The sequence below is a fragment of the Molothrus ater genome, chromosome 3 (assembly GCF_012460135.2).
Source record: "Molothrus ater isolate BHLD 08-10-18 breed brown headed cowbird chromosome 3, BPBGC_Mater_1.1, whole genome shotgun sequence".
NCBI lineage: Eukaryota > Metazoa > Chordata > Aves > Passeriformes > Icteridae > Molothrus > Molothrus ater.
This window is the reverse complement of record NC_050480.2, coordinates 64510473-64529288: the sequence shown is the minus strand read 5'-3', so window position 1 is coordinate 64529288 and position 18816 is coordinate 64510473. Positions and strand designations below refer to the sequence as shown.

Here is an 18816-nt window from a genome sequence, read left to right as displayed (position 1 = left end):
ACTGAGCAAAGGAGGCTCCAGAAACTGGGCGCTGCCACCCCAGCTCTGATGCAGAGGATAACCAGGCACTGTCCAGACTAACAGGAGGGTGACTTGCTGTCACCATCAACTTGCTGTTGGCACACCTGAGCTTCCTGAGGAGAAAGCTCAGTTTGAAAATCCATGGGAGCTTTCAAGTAGCTCAGCAGAATGCAGCCTTGGGTGGTTGTGCTCAAAGCATGATGACCACCACAGCACCTGAGTGGGGCTTCCAAGGACCAGTGTGGGGTATGTGAGACTCCAAGGGCCTGTCTCACAGCCAGGATGTGTTTGCAGTAGGACAGAGGGTCCTCACCAGCCCATCTTGTCCTGCTGCAGGCTGCCCTGCACGGTCTGGACTTGCCCCAGGCATTACTGTCAGGCCACCTTAAAACAGCTTTTGAACAGCTCAGGTGTCTCTGCGTTGAGTGAAGATAGATCAGCTTAAAGTTTGTGTCATCACTCACTCTGATTAGAGCTCTCTCCTTCCCTGTTGCTGGATTGCCCCCAATTAACTTACCATAAATTAGGCATCATCTCATTTAACTATTATGAGATCAAAAACAGCAGAAGGTTAAAAAATGCATTGGTCCATTAACTCCTATTGTCTCCACTGCCTGGCTCCTGTGAATGCATCTCAGCAGGGCTGCAAAGGGTCAGAGGGCTGCCTGAGACACCAGGAGAATCTGGCCTCTGGCCCAGGGCACACTGAAGCTCCGTGAGCAGCTCTGGGGCCAGGAGTGGCTCCTGATGCTCCTCCAGGGACAGCTCGGCCCTGCGAATGGGCTGGCAGTGAGCTGGCCCAGCACTGGGACAGGATATGGCTGGGTCCCCAGCCCAACACAGGCTGACAGCAGTGGGGCTCAGAAATTCCCTCCTTCAGCACCTTGGGGCCAACCTCAAAGCTCAGTACAGCCCATTCAGTCTCGGAGGGGTTTTGGCATCTCCCTGGCAGCAGTCAGGGGCCACCTGTATTCCCATGTTTTAATGCAGGGAGACAAGCTTTTTTGATACTAAATTCTATTCAGGTGCCACATGAGGAGGGGTTTTCAGACAGAAAACTCTCTTAAACCACCTTGAGGGTTACAATTCAGTCTCCCAGCAGGAGACACCATTTTTCCCAACCAGAGTTATACAATGGTTTCCCTTTGCCTTCCTTCAGGCAAATGTTTTCACAGGCACACAGGCCATTAAATCCATTTTCTGGTCTATTAATACCTACAGGTTGCATTCTTCGGGAGAGCTGCCAAACTGCTCATCAAGGCACCTCAAAACATGAGTTGAACCTATCAGGTTTTCCACAGTCAGGCTCCAACTCCATGACTTGAAGCGTGCCTTTATCTCCATGAAATTCAGACCTGTGACACCAAGAAAAGGAGGAGAAAAGCAGCAGCTGCCCCCAAAGGGGGAGTAACTGACACAAAGCCAGAAAATAAATATGCACATACTAAAATGTAATTAAAAAACATCTTTCATACCTTGCCACTTGGAAATTTTCCAACTATACTGAACCCATTCATTTACAAAACAAACTACCCAGCATGCAGACTTAATTTACATAAGGAAGGCAATGTACCACAGATTTACCTGTTGCAAATTGTCCTCATTCAAGATGCTGCGGTGTTATTTGCAGAGTTATTGTTTAAGGCTTCATTTTTACCCACATGTGGAGTTGTATTTTGTTTGTGGAATAAAAGGCAACAGGACATTTTCTACCATTACTGTTGCTAGCAGTGCTTTAGTTGTTGTACTTTGAAACAAAACCTGGCTTTGAGCAGCAGCTCACAAAAGGCCACCCTCAGCAAGTTACCAAAAGCTGGCATCTGTGCAGCCTATTACACATATTTACACAGGGCACAGGATGTTTTTAATTGAGTTAGAAACCCATCGTGCAACCTTCAGTCACAATGCTGGAGAAAAGCAAGTGATGTCTGCCATATATAACGCATTACCTAACTGGAGTGCATTTGAAAAGAAAAGCTAGTGCCAGCTTTTGCCCTCTGCACGATGGAGCGTGAGGAAGGGAGGAGAAGACCACTCCACATGCAAAGCTCATTCAGCACCTCATGCTCCAAACAGGCTCCAAGATTTATCACAAGGAACTGTGAAAAAGCCCCTTTTGGGTGACCCCACTTCCCTCTACACTTGTGAAGACTCCTGTCAGATTAACCAAAATCCTTACCCTTGGACTTTTCCCCAGAGTAACTTGACAGGGAAGTCAACACTGCTTGGTTGTGTTGGGCCGTACTGACCTGCAGTATTCCATGCAGCAGGGAGACTTCTGCCTACAGTTTTGTGCTTAGTCTTTTAAACAGACCTACCTGTGATCTCTCCAATCAGCCAACAGGAGCATCTGTCTAAAAAAAGAATCAGGGAATGCTGCTCTAAAATCCTTTTATCATACAGAAATAACATTTTTAATATCAAGACCTTGATTTAAAAAAAAAACCCAAAACAACAAAACCTAAGGCCAGGAAGAGAGAGCTTGGTCAGCTGGTATTTGGGCAGAACAGACCTCTTAAAGAGAAGCTGGGGTGGGTGTTGGGAAGATGTTTCATGGTTCCTTTCTTGCCTCTAGCTTTGATCACTTTTGTCACATGCCAGATACTGGACAAATGAGAACCATGAAAAATTCACTTTTGTAACAAAATTTATTTCTGCTCTGTGGATACAAATCCCAAACATCAACAAACGAATTCCAGTGGAAAAATACCAGTCATTAACAATGAAAACTTTTATTATTATTTAATAAATAGAACTTTGGCATTCAAAATTCTAGCTGTAAACCCTACTTTAAAAAAAATTACAAAAAGAGGCAAGAACAACAAGCCTAAAGCTGAGCCAGCCAGTGGCTCTGTTACTTTTTACAATGAACACATTGTGATTAAGTCATGACAACTCTATTTACATATGAGGTATTCTGAGCAGTTCAAAAATTGAACCCAATTTACAAAACTACCAGTCTTCAGGGACTGATCCAGTACATATGTCAGCTGTGCTTTTAAAAGAGAGCTCCAGACACTCCTCCCCACTGAACTAATGATATACTGTAATTAATATACACAGAAGAAACACATTATCATTTGTGTTTCCTGCTCACACATCGTATTCAAAGAAGCTGCATACAACAACCAGCCTAACATTCAAAGTGTACACCTAGTACCTAGTTTCAGTATTTCTGTTTCTAGACATTATGCAGAGTTGTTACTACAAAAGCTTATTAACAAAGTAATAGCAGGTGAGAAGAAAACAAGGTGCAGTCATCAGCACACTAACAACTTATCTGAAGTTCCAGGGGGACATACATTTATTTACTTCAGGCTAAAAAGGCACAAAGGTATGCAGCTGTGGAATTAATATTGCTAATGAGCTACTGGAATAAATCATCCCTTTAGATAACAACCATTGAGCTATTTGCAGTCTAAGAATGCAGATTAGTTCAGATCTTTTCTCCACTCATGGTAGAACTTGTCATATCAATGAGAAGAGCACAATTATACTTCCAGTTACACCTGCATTACACCATTGAGAAGGGCAAGGAAAACTGGAGCAAATTGTGCCCTGATGGAGGGAGCGCAGCTTGCTGTCACTGCCCGTGCTACGGCAGAAGGTCATGGAGAAAAGGGTTTGCTTTCTTCCTTTCCTTGCACTCTTATCCTTCCCAAGAAAAACCAAAAAAATGTATGAAACAAAAGACAGGCAGAGCAAGGGCAAAAGAAGGAAGGAAACCTTCTGAAGTGAAAAGGACGGAATTTCAGCTCTTGAATGACTTCATGACCACCATCAGTTTCAAATGCTGGAGCCTGAGTGGGTGGTTTCAGCAAATCTCCACAATTTCACACACCTGTCACACCACAAAGCTGCACAGCGGAGTTCAGCAACCTAAATCACATTTACATGACTGAGCTGCATTACTTCTATATAGTAAATACTTCTATATAGTGAATACATCATCTATAGCTTGTCGGAAGACAGTTACTTTTCATGTCTTTTTCAAAATACATTCTTAAATACAGTAGTTACTGTAAGTATCTTCTAGAGGATCTCATAAATTCTACCTGAAACTGTACAAAATGTACAGTTTGCTGACAGCCAGAACAGTACAGAATCCATTCATCTGCAGTTGTTTTCAGCCCTTGGGATTGTCTAATAGCTACAGCAAAAAGTTGTCATGACTAAATCGAAGCAATTCCAATGTTAACATTCGTTAATCACCTCTGTATTAAATATGCTGAATGAGACCACACACACTACATTTTAACCAATTAAACAGTCATGCATATCTTAGACAAAGCTTATTCCATTTAGAGGCATCTGTAAACTGATGCATATATAGTAATTGCTACCACTACAACAGGCCAAATTTTAAGAAATCAAAGCAAAGTACTGTATCGCTGTAAATAATCAATTGGTAGTCTGCTTCTTTGGCTCACACATCCATCATTCACCTCCCTACTTTAATTTGACTGAGGCAGATAAACTCAGGGGGTTTTAAATCAAGTGCTTTCAAGTCAACATAAATATGACAGGTTCTGTAACAAAAACATTAGAACACAAGATTACAGCACTGCAATCAAAAGTATTATGAATAAAACGGGATCCCCTCCCAGAGGGACTTTCAACTAATACTTGAAGAGCATAAAAGCTCTGAAGTGCTTGGCAAATATAAACTAGTGATCTCAACTTTGCAGTACAGTATCACCATTTAGCAGGAGGGACAGTGGAGAAACACCAGCCAAGTGACAAGCTTAATAGCTCAAAGTGACTCAAAAGATCTCCTGCTCCCCTGTAATTGCTCTATTAAACTCCTTGTTATTTCTATCAAACGTAGATTAATGCAGGCTTTGGTGATATTTTATAGGTACAACATTGCCATCTAAGGAAGCAATAACCTGTAACTTGTGTGTTTCCTCTCTCCGTAATATTTCTAATTTATTATCTGAAATGCTATTGTTGAATTCTGATAGGAGACAGATGCCATAAACTAAAGACTACCTCACTGCAGGGACAAACCCAACCAACCACACCAGAGGAATGAGCTGAAGCCTTAGTCACAAAAGCCAGCACTGTCAGAGGCACAGCAGACTGTGCAAGCCCACTGGTACAAAGATCCTGGTTTTCAGTTTTGCAATGGTATAAAAGTACACCTCTGATGCAGCAGGTGTGTATTGTGAAATTAATATTGCTAATGAGCTACCAGAGTAAATCATCCCTTTAGATAACAACCATTGATCTGTTTGCAGTTTAAGAATGCAGATTAGTTCAGAACATCTTTTCCCCACTCATCGCAGAACTCATCACATCAATGAGAGGAGCACAATTATACTTCCAACTCCACCTGCATCACACCACTGAGAAGGACAAGGAAGACTGGAGCAAATTATGCCCTGATGGAGAGACTGAAGTGTGCCTACAGAAAGAAAAGAGAAATTTAAAATAAAATGGCCTCATTTTTTTTTCCTTGAAGTAGACAGTAGATAACTTCACTGGTGATTTTATCTAGACACAGAATGTTTTAGTGCTCACAGGAGCTGAATCAGTCAGATTAATCTATCTGATAACATCATGTAGCAGTAGTATAAATAGCAACACTACTTTTCACACATTAGTCCAAGTCTACTTTCAGGATAGAGAAAACTGTCAAATAAATAAATTCATACATCTAAAAACAATTAAACCACTAAATTATAAAAACAACATTAACAGTAACTGTTAAACAATGAACAGAAAGTAACACATCACCAAATCAGAAATCTGAAGATATTCACTTTTGCCATAAAAATGTTACCCTAGAATTAACTTGGTTTGAATTGCTAAGCTTTCCAAGAGATTTCTGCTGTTATCCCCACTCCAGATCAGCTGACTGACTTGCACCTTAAGGCATCTAAAACCTTCTTGCAATACCACACAAGTGAGTGATGCATGAATTTTTCTTAACAGTGTTATTTAAAAGCAATTTTACTCTTTGCAAGTTTTTGTTTCCTTCAGTCAAATACTATTTTTGACTGCAAAACTGTGCAACTAACCTGCAGTGATGTTCCTGGAAATGTCACCTGTCCCATGGGAGTTAAAGAGCACTGCCAAGTGACACTCTTTGAATAAGCTATGGAACATAAGCCTACTATTTTATGTAATTGCTTTCTACAAAAATGGAGAAATCAAGATTTTCCAAACACCGTGGAAAATTTTTCAGTCCTCAGATAACCAAGTACTTTATACTGCTAACTGGAAACATTCTGTTTTGAGCCTTCATTTTGCCAGGAGTCAAAACCACCCTTTTCGTAGTTGTAGTAAAAACGGCTGAGGTGGTGCACAACCTTATCAGAGACCTTCAGGAATAAAATACAGCAACATTTTGAAATGGAAAGGACCTAAGGGGAAAAAAAATACAAACATTAAAATACAGTTGTTGGTTGTTTTGGGGTTTTTTTCATATAGCCATGGAGCAAGCTGCAGTTTTGTGTCTTGCAGCTTCTCTGGTTTGTCACAGACTTTGAACTATTCAAACTTCTTACAGCAATGTGAGAGCGCTTCAAACAATCTGGTACAGCTCTATTTTATGCACTTGTTTGGATAAAGGAATTAAACCTGGGGTTTTTCTGCTACTGACAAACAAGGTAGACATCCATTACTAAAAAGATCTTTCTTATATCCTAATTTTTGAGAACTTGGAGACCAATTACTTTTTGAATGTTCCAAGATTGTTCTAATTGCAATTCTTAGAGTGAAGTGCAGTGGTAGAAGCCTCTGGCTTCATCATGTACAGCCAGACATACACATGCATAGGTTCTTCAACCCTCTCCCCTAAGATCTGAACTCAGATAATGCCACATAAACCCTTGATGAAGGAAAGGACTGAGAGTTGTAGCAGCACGGCTGTTCCAAAGCTCTGGATCCAAAAACTAGGCAAAGAAATAAAATGAGCCCAAATGAAGGAAACAGAGTGTCCAACTTAATCATTCTTCACAGCTTGTTCCTACATTCAGTAGTTTGGAGAAGATATTTCTTGCAGTTTGTACCACTGTTCAGACGATGACTGCCCCCTGCACACCAGACTCCCGAGATCCATCACACACAGCGCTCGGAGATGCGTGTCTGGTGCTATTTGCAGCCTTCCCATATGGCTCCTTAATGGAAATGCAAAGACCTGTGACACAGCAGGACCTAGTAAGCAGTTTGCTACAGGATGGGGTGTTGTCACTGAGTGATGCAGTTGTCCCCCATGTCCTGAGCATAGCGGTCTGACATGATAGTCCTTAGCTCATCGATGTCCTTCCGCAGCTGACAAACGTCCGACAGCTTCTTCGAAAGGGTCTCTGTGCTGTGGTAATTTTCACTCTCTTCAGATGAGCAGCTCAGTGCTACAAAAAACAACACCCAAGGTTAAAGCTCCAGCAGCTGTGGCCTCTGAATTCTGCAACTAGTCACCTCCTTGGAAATAAGAGGCAGGTCACTTGATTTACATCAAGACAAATCACGCTTCAGTGTGATGAAAAGTCTACAAAATAAGGTATCAAGTGAACTTAAACTCAATTCAGAGCCCATCAGTGCTTCTCTGAAAGACATGCTTTTCTGTCTGCACCAAGATCTAGACTTCCTGAAGTCTGATGAATCAGAACAGCAGTGGAAAAAAATGAAAAGAGCATTTCTAGAGACTTCGGGTGTTTCTATAGTCACTCAGAAAAGAGGGCTAGCAGGTGTGTTGCAGCTCTTGCTGCACAAACGCTGTACTTTACCTTTCTACCTTGCTGATGGTTCAGTTCAGCAACCCATCCACCTGATGAATTCTAATTCACAATCAGAAAACATCAAAATATGATACATTCAGGTCAACACAACCAGCTTGTTAGAAGGAAAGACCTGACATAAACTTTGGATTTAGGGCATTTTAGGGCATGCTTCTCATTTCCTGGTTAAATTTAACAGCTTAGTAAATGCTGAAGACTAGATGAACAGCACAAGAGATGAAGTTACAGGTACAAGGCTTATTTCAAACACCTGGACATCCCCACTCCCAAACCAGACCGATACATATTCAAACAGTAGATGGATATTCCTATCACTTGATAGGATATCAAGTGTTTTAAAGCCCAAAGGCTTTAAAACAAAAGCACAAGATGTGTTTAGCATCTGTTAACCCTCATAGTGACTGCAGTCTGTCAGACGCCTGGCTACACACCTTTCTTTTCTAGAGCAATGAACATATCCATGACTGGGTCCACATGAAGAGCCAGCTACCTGCTCTCCTGACCTGGCAAGGACCTGTGCAGTCACATGCATTTAGTGACCCAGAGGCACTAAGATCCCAGCTTCTCCAGAGAGCTCCATGAGTTCATGCACCACTGCTCCAGCTGCATAGCAAGGGGACACAAGCTTGTCCAGCTGGCAAGTTCAAGCACCACACTAGCTAAACTGTTATTCCTTTGTGTCAAAACATTTATTAAGCACTGGAAAGTCAACATCACTTACATCTGATTCCCAGCAGTAAGGAAAGGTTAGGCTCCTTGCCCTGAGCTCTCTGGGTAAGAATACTGCACAGTGCTTTCAAGTCAAACAAGCAGTGGGACATTTCCTTGAACAACTGGTCTGCTACAGGCATCTTCTCAGATACTGGCTGCTTGGACTGCTCCACCAGCCTGATCTGCTCCTTCAGGCAGGCATTCTCTTCCATCAGTCTTTGGTTCTTTGTGAAAAGCAAATAGAAAAAAGGGGAAAGTTAGTCTGCAGCATTCAATGTAGCAGAAAGTTTCAAGCCACAGATAGTACAATTAAAAATAATTAATTTCCAAACATATAATCAGTATTTCTGTAGCCCTCCAAAGAACAGCATACAGACAGCTTTTATAGGGCTATTTCATGTTGTCATTACTTCTGCATCTTTACCTTTTAAATTCTCACTTCTTTACACAGGGGTGGCATGCATTATATATCTGCATGGCAGACAGGATATTTAAGTATGTAATAAAGCTCATAAAGCCCTACCAAGGCATCTTATAATCATTCTATAAGGTTCTTCCTGGCTCTGGTGTGGTGAGGGGTTGGGATACTAGTGCTATTTTACTTACTTCAGAGAGAGTTTTATTCAGCTGCTCTATATGTCTTTCTTTTTCCTCAAGCTCATTTGTCATCTTCTGAATTATCAGCTTTTCTTGTGAAAGTTTCTCTTGCATAGACTGAAATGAAAGAAAACACAGGTTAACGATCTTAAACAACAACAAAAAAAACCTGCTGCAGCACGGAATCACCTGCTGTCAATTCCCCGGTTTTTACCCACAGAGCTCAAACTGAGAAATCATGAGATACTGCCAGAATGGAATTTTCAGGGTGAATTCAGCATGAGCACAGGTGCCTTTACTCTTGAAAGTACTCATATTTATTCCACTACTTGGCTTTTAAATCTGCAGATATGTCTTTTCAGGTCATCTGGCAAAATTCAGAAAAAGGAATATTCAAGCCATCTTATCTGAATACTAACAATGAATAGAGACTACATAAACTCCTGGTGCTTTCAAACAGAGAGATCTCTTCAGCTGTGAATTGCCACCTGTAAGATTTACTGATGAGAAGGCAGGGAGTAATGAGAGGCAAGGCAGGTCCAACGCTACATGAAGTTTTTAAAGGCCTGGCAAGTCACAGGAGGTGTTGCAGCATTGACAAAATTTCCCTGTACATTCAGCTCGACACCACACAAGCAGTGGGGACTCTGTCACGCTCTTTGCAAAACTGGAAAACAATGGTGCTAACATTTACAGACTTAATGCAGACTAAAAAACCCCCAACCCTTGATTTTCACGTCAGCAGTAGGAATGAGCAGGCAGAATCCAGATATGATTACTTCTTTTTAAAGCCATTTTCGTACACTTGACCTGCTGCTCTTTTAACCCCCAGCATGCTCCTCAAAAGGAAGTGCTGAAGTAATGTGTATCCTAAAGATAAGCTCTTTGAGAAAGCACAGCCACACACACCAGTGGGAGGAAGGAGGCAAAGGAAACACCCTGGGCCAGGAGAGGGCAGGAAATAACTGCTTCAGGCATTTCCTTTGCGTGCTTGCAGATGAGCAGAACCTGCAGTGATGTTGAATCGTTGCCTTTAGGTTTTTATAAACATTATCTACTGAGAAAAATCGCCATTACTAGGTTGGACTGAAGGTCCTTCAAGCTCCATCTGTGGCGTACAGGTGTCATACTTAAGAAGCATGAAGTGAACAGGGCAATGCAGTGCCAAAAACACCCTCCCAGCTCCCAAATATCTTCCAATTTTAACAGTCATTGATGAAGATCAAGTTCAGGACACCCAGTGCCTCAGCTATGACAGATGCATTAGGACTACCACTTACATGTTTCATGTTCATGCCAACAACAGACAAAAAAGGTTTGACCGTGCAGCCTTCTGGAAGGGGGAAGGTGGTAGGGAAGACAGGGTGAGAAATATTAACCTTTCCCAGTGTATTTTCAGAACTACATCTGCCACTAAACTTACATGGCGCTGCAAACTAAGCAAGAAACAACTTTTAGAATATTCCATGCAACATGCACATGTTCAGCTCAAGAACTGCTCCATGTAATGGGAACTACTAGAAGTAGAAATCAGTGTTTATATTTAGAAGATACACCTAAGAGCTACCAATCATTCTCTGTTACCCTCATCCTAATGCTCAGAAAAAGAACAGCCTGACTGAACCTATAGTTTTCCACGTTCCTCATGGTGCTATGAATTCCTTATACTTCACCCTTAATTTTTCCATATGCCTTCCAAAGTTACAATTTGGTGGCAATATTCCCAGCCTGGCACAATTGCGGTTTATTGAGACCGACAAGATTGACAAACGTACTTTGTACAATGCCTATGTTACCCAATCTGACTTCTACTGTCTTTTTTTGTATCAAAACTGTTCGTTTTGTGATATCCAAATTAATAATATAAATATGAATTTCTCTTTAAAGCACCACGGTCATCTACAATTTTTCTCTTTCTAAAGGTGCACTATATATGCAGCACAGCATCTTGCCAAGGCCAACAAAAATTTTAATTCCTCTCACTCAGAACAACAAATCAATGAAGTAAAACCATACAAGGAAGATCAAAATAATTTCACCATGATTATGAGAAACTAATACTGCTTTATACAACTGCTGTCTGAAACAGAATTTGTTTTCAGCTTGCAAGTCAAAACCAATGAACTGAAATACATTCTCAAGCATAAGGTTACAATGTGGCAGAAGACATGGAATAAAATGAGATCATCTTAGCAGGAGATGAATTGTATCTCTGTGCTGATAAGGGATTTCAATTTCCAATGAGCTAATTTTCAATACTTCCCAGGTCACAAGTATGGAAGGCCAGGCATATCAAGGATAGAAAGAAGCTCCTATAAGTCCACAAGTAATTCAAGGGCTGACACCGTTTTAAAATCTTCTTTTCTGTCCTCATATAAAAGACCTCAAGAGGAAAAGAAAGAGGAAGTCCTGGAGAACAGAACAGTATCCTGTTTACAGACAGTCACAACTATTCAGCTTTTCCCAGTCCAGCTCAGTAAAGTCATGTCAGGCTAAGCACACAAAACACTGTAGATCACTAGTCCCAAGGTAATGATGATGGTGAGAAAAAGACCAGAAGGCTTAGGAAACATGGAAAGATTTAGGTTGATGATGACACACCTAGCAAGTTGTGTGTATCTCTGATAAGCACAACATATATATGGAGTACATATGTAAATAATCTTAACTACAAAAAGGCACAGAGAACCTCAAAATGTTATGAAGTTCAAGCTGAACTTCTTTTTAATTATATAACATCTGAAACAACATTAGCCTGCATTACAATTTTTGCACATACCAGTCTGCTCCATGCAAACATCTCAGTTTGATAAAATCAGTCTTCTTCAAACCTTGAGAAGGTAAATCAGTCAATTTCCTTTTCAGTTAACACATGTACCTCATGTTGCAATTTAAATTCTCCTGCTGGTTCTCTACACATATATTTCACACACTGCAACCTAATCAAACAAATACATGGCTGTTGACAGGAGTCAGGCCACCTAATTACCATGGCAGAGAAAGGAAGCAACTTAACAGTGGGAGACAACTTTTAACAGACAAATGACATTCTAGAAGAGGAATGTGGAAACTGGAGTTTGGCTTCAATGTTTGCTGAAAACAGATGTTTGGGTTTGTTTAAATGCTCAGATTTTCTATGACAAGAAATACCTTCCTTTCTAAAAGCTGTATAATGTTTCTTTTTCTCCACAACAAACAGCAGTCACTGAGTAACTTTCAACACTCTCTTAATCAGATCTATAGAGCTGCAGCTGACTCCTAGCTGACAACCTCTGCTGTCTAGAAAAATCTCTGGCTGCAAGCTGGCTGCCCAACATCCAGCAGGACAGTTAAGGTATCCAAGTGTCAGAAACTAGTTGAACAGGGTGAAGTGAGATAATTTAGAAAGGCACCTGTCTCTTCTAACAAACTGAACACTGAAGCCCCTAAGCAACAGTGCTTTTGTACTTTGGATGACCCGCTAGACTAGCAGGATAAGGATGCAACACAGCAACAGTTTTTCACTTTTTGATGAGTACCAGTGAAGTGCTAAACTACAGAGACATAACTACACCAGGAGCCTGCAAGAGAACATGAGTTGACTACAGTCCATCTGTAAGATTAAATTTTTGGCATTTCTCCCTTTGACTCCTATTCAGAAAAATAAAAAAAATAAAATTCAACTTTAGCTATATCATTCTTGTGAACTAAAAATGCACACAGTAAACAACAGAATATAAACTCTTCCTTACCTGCATGTCCAAAATCAGTCCAGTTATCTGATTTTGTTGATTGTCTATAATCTAGAATATAAAATTGAGCAATTTAGAAGGCTTGAGTCTCTTCAGATCCTTGTCTAAAAATCAGGCTACAGGTGTGTAGGCAGATTCTAAATAGCATCTTTAAAAAAACAAGTGACAAGACAGTTCAACTCTGACAGAATACAAAATTCATGCAAAATCAATATTCTGAACAGAGACAGGCAGGTCTTGAAAAGTCATCAGAATTAGCAACAAATATGTAATTCTTCAATGAGGTATTTATTTCTAAATTAAAAAAAAAAAGAAGTGTAAGATTTAAGGTTAAAGATGGCACCAGCAGAATATTTGCAGACTAACCTTACTAGCTTTCTCATTCTTCTCCTTGAGACTTTCATTTTCACTCTGAAGCTGTTTTGTGTCCAACATAGGAAGTCGAATACCATCTTCCAGGCATTTTTCTACTTTCTGTTGTAAACTGCCATTCAACATGAAAGAAAGATTAGGTGGGTTAATAGAAACCAGAGGGTTGTGTGTTCTAGGAAAAAATTAGAAACTTGCACCATCTACCCAACCAGAACTGTAAAACTGTACCTAGCAGAATCCACCCTTATGTGATTCATGCACCAACAGCCCATGAATGATGCAAAAATTCTAAACTACTCAAGTTGCCGTGGCACTGACAAGGCCATATTCATGCAGATGAATGCAGGTTTTATGTGCCATACTCTGTGCTGAGTGTCCCAACAGGCACAGCTCCAGCAGTACTGTGTAGGAAGAGAGGGCAGAGAGGAGCAAAGCAAAGCTCTGCAGTGCTCACAGTCGCTCTGTGCCACTGGGGGAAGTGAAGCAAAGGTCAGAGGCATCTGTGAACCTTCACAGCTTTGGGAGTGTTTAAATCAGATTGTCTCACTGGGGCACATACAACTCAAAGGGGAGTCCAGAATCAAATGCTGTGCACCAGCAGTGCTGGTGCCCCATCCATCACACCCTCTGTGACTTGTAATGGGGAGCCCAAGGCCATTCCTGCCAGGAATGCTCCCACACAAGGGCATGGCCTTCAGACCCTCCATTGCTCAACTCAAACCATACGCGTAGCTACAGCCTCTGTCTGCTCACCTTCTCTCAGAAAGGAAATACACTTTATTAGTGCTAATCTTGCTGTCTAATTTAGAAACCAGAGGTCATCCCAACTATTTGTAGGCTTTCGGAAAAGACAGAATGATCCCCCTCTAGATTAGGGGAGCACGAAAGCCTTCCATTGGTAAGATGGAAACAATGTGTCAACAATTTGGCTGGCAAGGTGTCCCAGCCAGCTCCCCTTTCATCATGGAAACCTTTCAGGCTCCTGTGGCATGCACCTTTACCCAATGGAGGGACAACAAACTGCAGGAACATCCACAGATACTTAAAAGTGATTCTCTCCTGCTCCCCTTTAATAAAAAAGAAAATGTTTAAATAGGTCCCCTAAAACAGAACATAGTAACAAAGTCTCCATGTCTTACCTGGATATTCTTGGATATCTGTCCCATTTGTTTTTTCACACTTAGGTAAGTTCAATGACAACACACTAGCTACAGCTAAATTTTCTTGTAAATACCTGCACCCTCAATAAAAAGGTTAAGAAATGGCTGGAATTTCTTGAAATCTTTGACCCTTCCTTGATATACCCATCAGCCAATATCCAGTTTTTCCACAGCTCATGACAGGATCAGTTATTACATAGCCCTACTGACAGCTTCTATACAATGCCCCTTTGCCACACAAGTTTGTTGTATTCTCTATCTAGCAACAGGCTATGATGCCATTGCTGGAGTGTCCCACACCCTAAAAGACAGACAGCAAAGAAGACCCTAGGCTCACTCTTCTCTGTGGCATTAACTACAACTTGCCACAAAGCAAGTTGTAAACCCCTTACCATAAAAAGTCATTAGCACTGTAATAGATTAAGTCTGCAAATAGCATTAGGTCTTGACATCAGGTGGGGATGCAGAGCCATTGCAGGGCACAGCCTGAGCAGCTGCCCATACCTCTGCACTGTTGTGACCAGCTCTTTTTCTTTTTTCTTCTGAGATGCCAGCTGTAATTCTCTCTCTCTGCACTGTGACCGGGCCTCTCCAAGCTTCTTTTCCAACTCAGCCATGGTTTCTTGAAGTTGCTTGTTCTTCTCTTCTAGAATTTGCAGCTAAGACAAGGTTACATTAGTCAGACACTGTGTCACACCAGCAGAAGGCCTTGTGTCAGACCACAGCCTTGCAGTGACCTGCTGCATAGTTTCACAGCAGTGTTGCTTATGTGACTGTGAGAAAATCCTAATATCTTTCTAAAAGATTGAAATACTCTTCCTAAACATAAGGGTGAAAAAAAAAGATATTTTAAAACAGTAAAATACTTCAGAGCAGATATTAGGGAGCTTACTATATCTTTTAAATGTAAAACAAACCTCCCTTTACCTTACCTGTTTAGTCTGCCCTTCTATATCATCCAGTGTTGGAAGGTCAGCCAGGTATTTCTCTAATGTTTCAATTCGTCTTTGCTTTTCTTTGTTTTGCTCAGACTCTTTCTGGCATTTCTTTTTCAGGCTGTTAATATATCGGTCTCTAGTTTTAAGCTAGAAGAAAGAAAGAAAGAGTACATGTTTTATGACACTAGTAAAAATAAGCCTGCTTTGGAAGCAGAGGCTGTTAACTCTCCGAGAATTGTACTCTCAGCTGCATGAAAGCATTGGCTAAGAGCAGGAAACAAAACCAAAAGTTATTACTCCCAACAGCTTCAAGTTACAGGCCACATGTGTCCTCAAACCACAGCTGCTTCACCTCTGCTCAGAACAATCCATGTACCTTATGAACTGAAAACACAAAGTTTAATACTTAAAATATTGTTAATTCTTTCACCCACTGAGATGCCCATACATAACAAATAATTAGGATACATTTTAGTTCCTCTAGACTAGGAAAACAACTTAAAAACATGAGGACCAAGAAAACTATCAAAATTGGAAGCCAAAACCCTGATTTTGATGCAGTCTGACAATCACATCAGAGGATATCAGATCAGAATAGCTGCCTTTTTAAACACCTTTTCTGTAGGCACCTTAATTTTCCATGAGCCTGGAAAAGACTTTTTGCATTATGTTATATTTGTTTGTATTCCTGGTACTTATTTTGCTTTATTACCTAGACCAACAAAGTGGAAAGAAAGGCAGGAAAAAAGAGTATTTTCCACTGTCCCTCCCTGCCCTCTCTCTCCTCTTTTTGTTCAGTGCAGAGAGTGGATGGGTGTTAAGGGGCAAATCAGGACTGTGCAGTGAAGCAGGGTCCAACCTACAGACCATGCTGCTAACACAAGCACTGCTGTACAGGTCCTCACCACTGCTTGCCAATTCCTACACAGTGAGCAATCCAGGCAGGAAAACCCACAAAAGAGGAGCAGCAGTATTCAATTTCTGCTCTTCCTGCCTCAGTGAAAAGCATACTAAGGGTTCACAGGAAATGGTACAGCAGAATTTTGAGATGAATTATGCATTCTTCTTTGTCTTTCCACTGGACACTTCACTGTATCACACTGCTTGTATCCCTTGAACCTGATTTAATATAAATTAAGCCCAGTAATTAAAGAAGATGAAGTTACAGTGACAATGTATCCCTAAAACATTAATTAGGAACCCCTTGGTCAAATGGCACATTCCTGCCTGCAATAAAGGAAGGCTGTTAGTACATTCAAAGCTACCCCTGGGAATTCCTTATGCCTGCTAAGGAGCCCTTTCTCCAAACAGTTCCAAGAACACAGCTATCTTTGTCTCAGTGTAAAGTCTACTCTGAGCATTCTAAGAAAGCTACAAGAGAATCACTCCTGTTAAATAGGCACATACAGGCTGGTAAGTGCATCTCAAAGCTTGAGGGCCACATTTACAAACCACACTAAAAATAAGGATTTAATTTTCACAATCTATGTTTTAAAATTATATTTTATTTATATAATAAACACTACAAGCTACAATACTGAACAGCTTTTTTTTTTTCCAAAGCTTAACTGATACCTTATTAAATCTGTTACCATGATTAACATTCCACCTAGTATCACTTTCTAGGATATATTTTCTGCAAGTCTAGATTTATCCATTACCAAAACCTGAAATCAATAATCTTCTTTTTCTGTCACAGACAGTTTAGTGATGTTTTGAAAATAACTCAGGCACCCATATATCAAGTTGCTTTCTAGCAAAAATATGCTGCTGCAACAGTGACAAAAAGAAAGGTGGATCAGGAAAGACACTTACTTTCTCCTCCATCTTCTTTTTCTCCTCACTAGATTTGTTTGAAAGTTGTTTCACAATTTCACTGAGTTGCAGTTCCTTGCTCTCAGCTGCTGCAATCTTTCGCTCAAGCTCCTCGAGGTGGGATGCTGATCTTTCTGAAATGTGAGGCTGCAGCGGTGTGCTCTCATACTGTGGTTGCTTATGAAAAGAAATAAAATAATCACACAAATGAACACACACACACACCGCTGTACACTTGAACTGCAGAACAGAAAACAGTTTTGCATTTTTTTTTTAGCTGTCAGGAAGGGTGGGGTTTGATTTTTCAAACATTGAAAGACAAGGCAACAGCATCAGTTTCGGGAATCTGAAGCAAAGAGACAAAGAAGTTGGACACCTTTACACTCATAACAAATGCACAAGAACATTGTGTGGCTACTTTCCCCCTCAGATTTATGGAAGATGTGTGATTTCAAAATAAATCCCTATAAATGCAGAATAAAAGCATTTTCAAAACAAATCACTACCACTGCTTTATCATACCATCTCCTGAGAAGAAAAACATTTTAAAATTGCTATGAATATACTGAAGTAAGAGACTTCAATCTCAAGATCCTCCTAAAGCAGAACATCAACACCAGTCAAGGCTTAGAGCAATCACTCAGGAACAAGCAGGAACACTAGAGCTACAGTCAGAAGGCAGGTCTCCTGTCTTTTGTTCTGTGTACCAACACTTCCATCTCCACTGCCTAGAGACAGACAAGCACAAAATGGAAGTTGGCTGCATGTGGGATGAAAAAGGAGATGCATCCCATTAAGCTTTTAATTTCAAAATTCTTTTAATAACATAAATTGGTTATCTTTAAAAATACTGCCTGTATAATTTCTTTAACCAGTGACATTCCTTCAGTAAAGTATTAAAAGATTAAAACCTTCATTAAACTAGATTTGCTTTTATAAATTTGTCTTAGAGAAGCCAAGCAGAAAATCAAATACAAATCAAGCAGAAACCCAAATACATTATAAACTTTCAATCTTCTTTAAATTATGAAAGAGGAATGCACCTGCTGCTTTATTTGAAGCATACTAAGATATGTGCACTAAATTTCAGTTTCTGCAATATTGTTTCCTTTGTTTGTTTATCTGGGTTTTTTGTTTGCATCTTCTTTCCCTCTCCCCCCTCAAAAAAAAATTCTTAACCTACAAATTAGGTTAAAATCCAATTAGGTTAAAACCTTAAAATTTAAAGTATTTTGTAAAAGAAGATCTGGAAGCAACAAAATCCTAGACATTCCTAGATGTCTCAAAAGTTTCTGTATACCTAAGTTCAGCTGAGGCTCCACTTGAATTTCTCTGCTGTCACACAAACCACAGTCTCACATGATGTACAACTGTGCTATTCCAAGTACACAAGTAATGTCATGCTGAAGTACCCTAGCTGAGATCCTACTGCAGTGCTTGTGACAGAAAAAAATAACATAACAAAAGAGGGACAGAAAAGCTATTTCTCTGCATAACTACCTTTAAGAATCCCTTGCTGTAATGCCTTTTAGATATGCCAAGGCCTGGAGATGGAATTGGTGTGCTACAAGCAGCCACAGTCCTCGCACTGATGTGCATTTCTTGGTGAACCTTTGCTACCTCATATCCTTATGCCACTTGTCCTAAGTTTCATCTACCTAGCACAGGTATCAAGTATACTCAAAATACCACCAGACATTCCCTTTCAGACCAAGTGCTCCCTAGA

At 40.5% G+C, this 18816-nt stretch overlaps 1 protein-coding gene across 2 annotated transcripts in view; it reads right to left on the bottom strand.

Moving 5' to 3' along the window:
• Positions 1–2650: 2650 nt before the first annotated feature.
• Positions 2651–18816, bottom strand: part of CEP85L (centrosomal protein 85 like) — a 135352-nt gene continuing 119186 nt past the window's right edge. For both annotated transcript variants that reach the window (XM_036379810.1, XM_036379809.2), the window contains exons 6-13: positions 17091–17267; positions 15270–15422; positions 14842–14996; positions 13172–13289; positions 12806–12856; positions 9084–9191; positions 8488–8701; positions 2651–7379 (exon numbers count right to left, since the gene is read on the bottom strand). In XM_036379810.1, the coding sequence (XP_036235703.1) occupies positions 7216–7379; positions 8488–8701; positions 9084–9191; positions 12806–12856; positions 13172–13289; positions 14842–14996; positions 15270–15422; positions 17091–17267 (1140 nt within the window). In that variant the 3' untranslated portion in view covers positions 2651–7215. The remainder of the gene's footprint in view (positions 7380–8487; positions 8702–9083; positions 9192–12805; positions 12857–13171; positions 13290–14841; positions 14997–15269; positions 15423–17090; positions 17268–18816) is intronic.